The sequence below is a fragment of the Plasmopara halstedii genome (assembly GCF_900000015.1).
Source record: "Plasmopara halstedii genome assembly, contig: Scaffold_262, whole genome shotgun sequence".
NCBI lineage: Eukaryota > Oomycota > Peronosporomycetes > Peronosporales > Peronosporaceae > Plasmopara > Plasmopara halstedii.
The window spans coordinates 1,015,462-1,016,547 of NW_020187183.1; the positions used below are offsets into that span (position 1 = coordinate 1,015,462).

Below are 1,086 nucleotides of genomic sequence, written 5' to 3' on the forward strand. Positions count from 1 at the left end.
GAATACTCCTCCAGAGATGTATGATCGAAAGAAAGGTAAAACTGGTCTTGGGATGCCAAAATAATCAGCTGAGAACCCTAAACCCTAGAAGCCCAAATGCCCTAGGATGACATGTCCTTCAGAAACCGAAAAGAAGTCGAAGAAAATTGAAACAATATTAATCTGAAATGCCTCGACCAGAATATCGCTGACATTAGGTCGGAGCTCAAATAACTCACATACTATTGTAACTATTCCATACTGTATATATTTTATTAAAGAGCAAAGGTTTCTAATTTCCACCTGTGCTCTTTTCATCTATTAACTCTCGGAGGGACTTTTTCAATTTATCTAGATCAAGTGCTTCCATCTTGTCTCTGTTAAGTTTTGGTGGTGACTTTGCAGTCTCATTTTCCACGTCACTATCAGGCGCAACTTTGACTCGCTTTTTGTGCAGATCCTTTTGGGATTTATCCGCATAATGTTACTTGCTATATTACAGCATTGATGATAATTCGATTACTCTGCGCTCGCTTGTTAATCCACAAGCTAACATACTGACGATAACTCGTCTGAGCTCCGTTTTAATCTCTGGATTAGCATCCTTACCTTGAATAGCCACTTCTCCTGCGAGCTTCTGGTATTCCTCAAGCAGTGCTCCCTTGGGATCTACCCAATCCTTTTGAGTATAGAGGAGATTTGTCTTGGTAAGTAAATCATCAAACGTTGCCTTATCATCCATAGAGAGTTTGTAGTATGCTCCTTTGTCAATCTTGCCATCGTAAGTCAAGGTCTTGACAATAGATGTGAGCTCCTTACTCAGGGTGGCTACTTTTCCTGCCATCTCTTTCGTGTTCTGAGCTTTACGTAACGATAGCTTTCCTTGATGTAGCTTTTGCAAATTGATCATGGCACCACCGATTCGACGATAGACTGCAAGAGCTCGCGGGTTGGGTCTCTTACCAGGGAGTCTAGGTAGGCCCTTTCCTTTATAGAGAACAAGACCAGTTCTACCTTTCTTTCGATCATACGTCTCTGGAGGAGTATTTACAAAGCTGTCAGATCGAACTCCACGTTTCAGAGCAGGAGACATACTTATATCCAGAT

At 41.5% G+C, this 1,086-nt stretch overlaps 1 protein-coding gene across 1 annotated transcript; it reads right to left on the reverse strand.

The window, feature by feature from the left end:
• Positions 1-271: 271 nt before the first annotated feature.
• Positions 272-1,072, reverse strand: PHALS_04656 (uncharacterized protein; the record flags this gene model as incomplete). The annotated part of the gene is made up of 2 exons (XM_024722511.1): positions 272-439; positions 503-1,072. The coding sequence occupies 2 exons, from the start codon at positions 1,070-1,072 to the stop codon at positions 272-274; spliced, it is 738 nt and encodes a 245-aa protein (XP_024573580.1).
• Between the last annotated feature and the right edge of the window lie 14 nt (positions 1,073-1,086).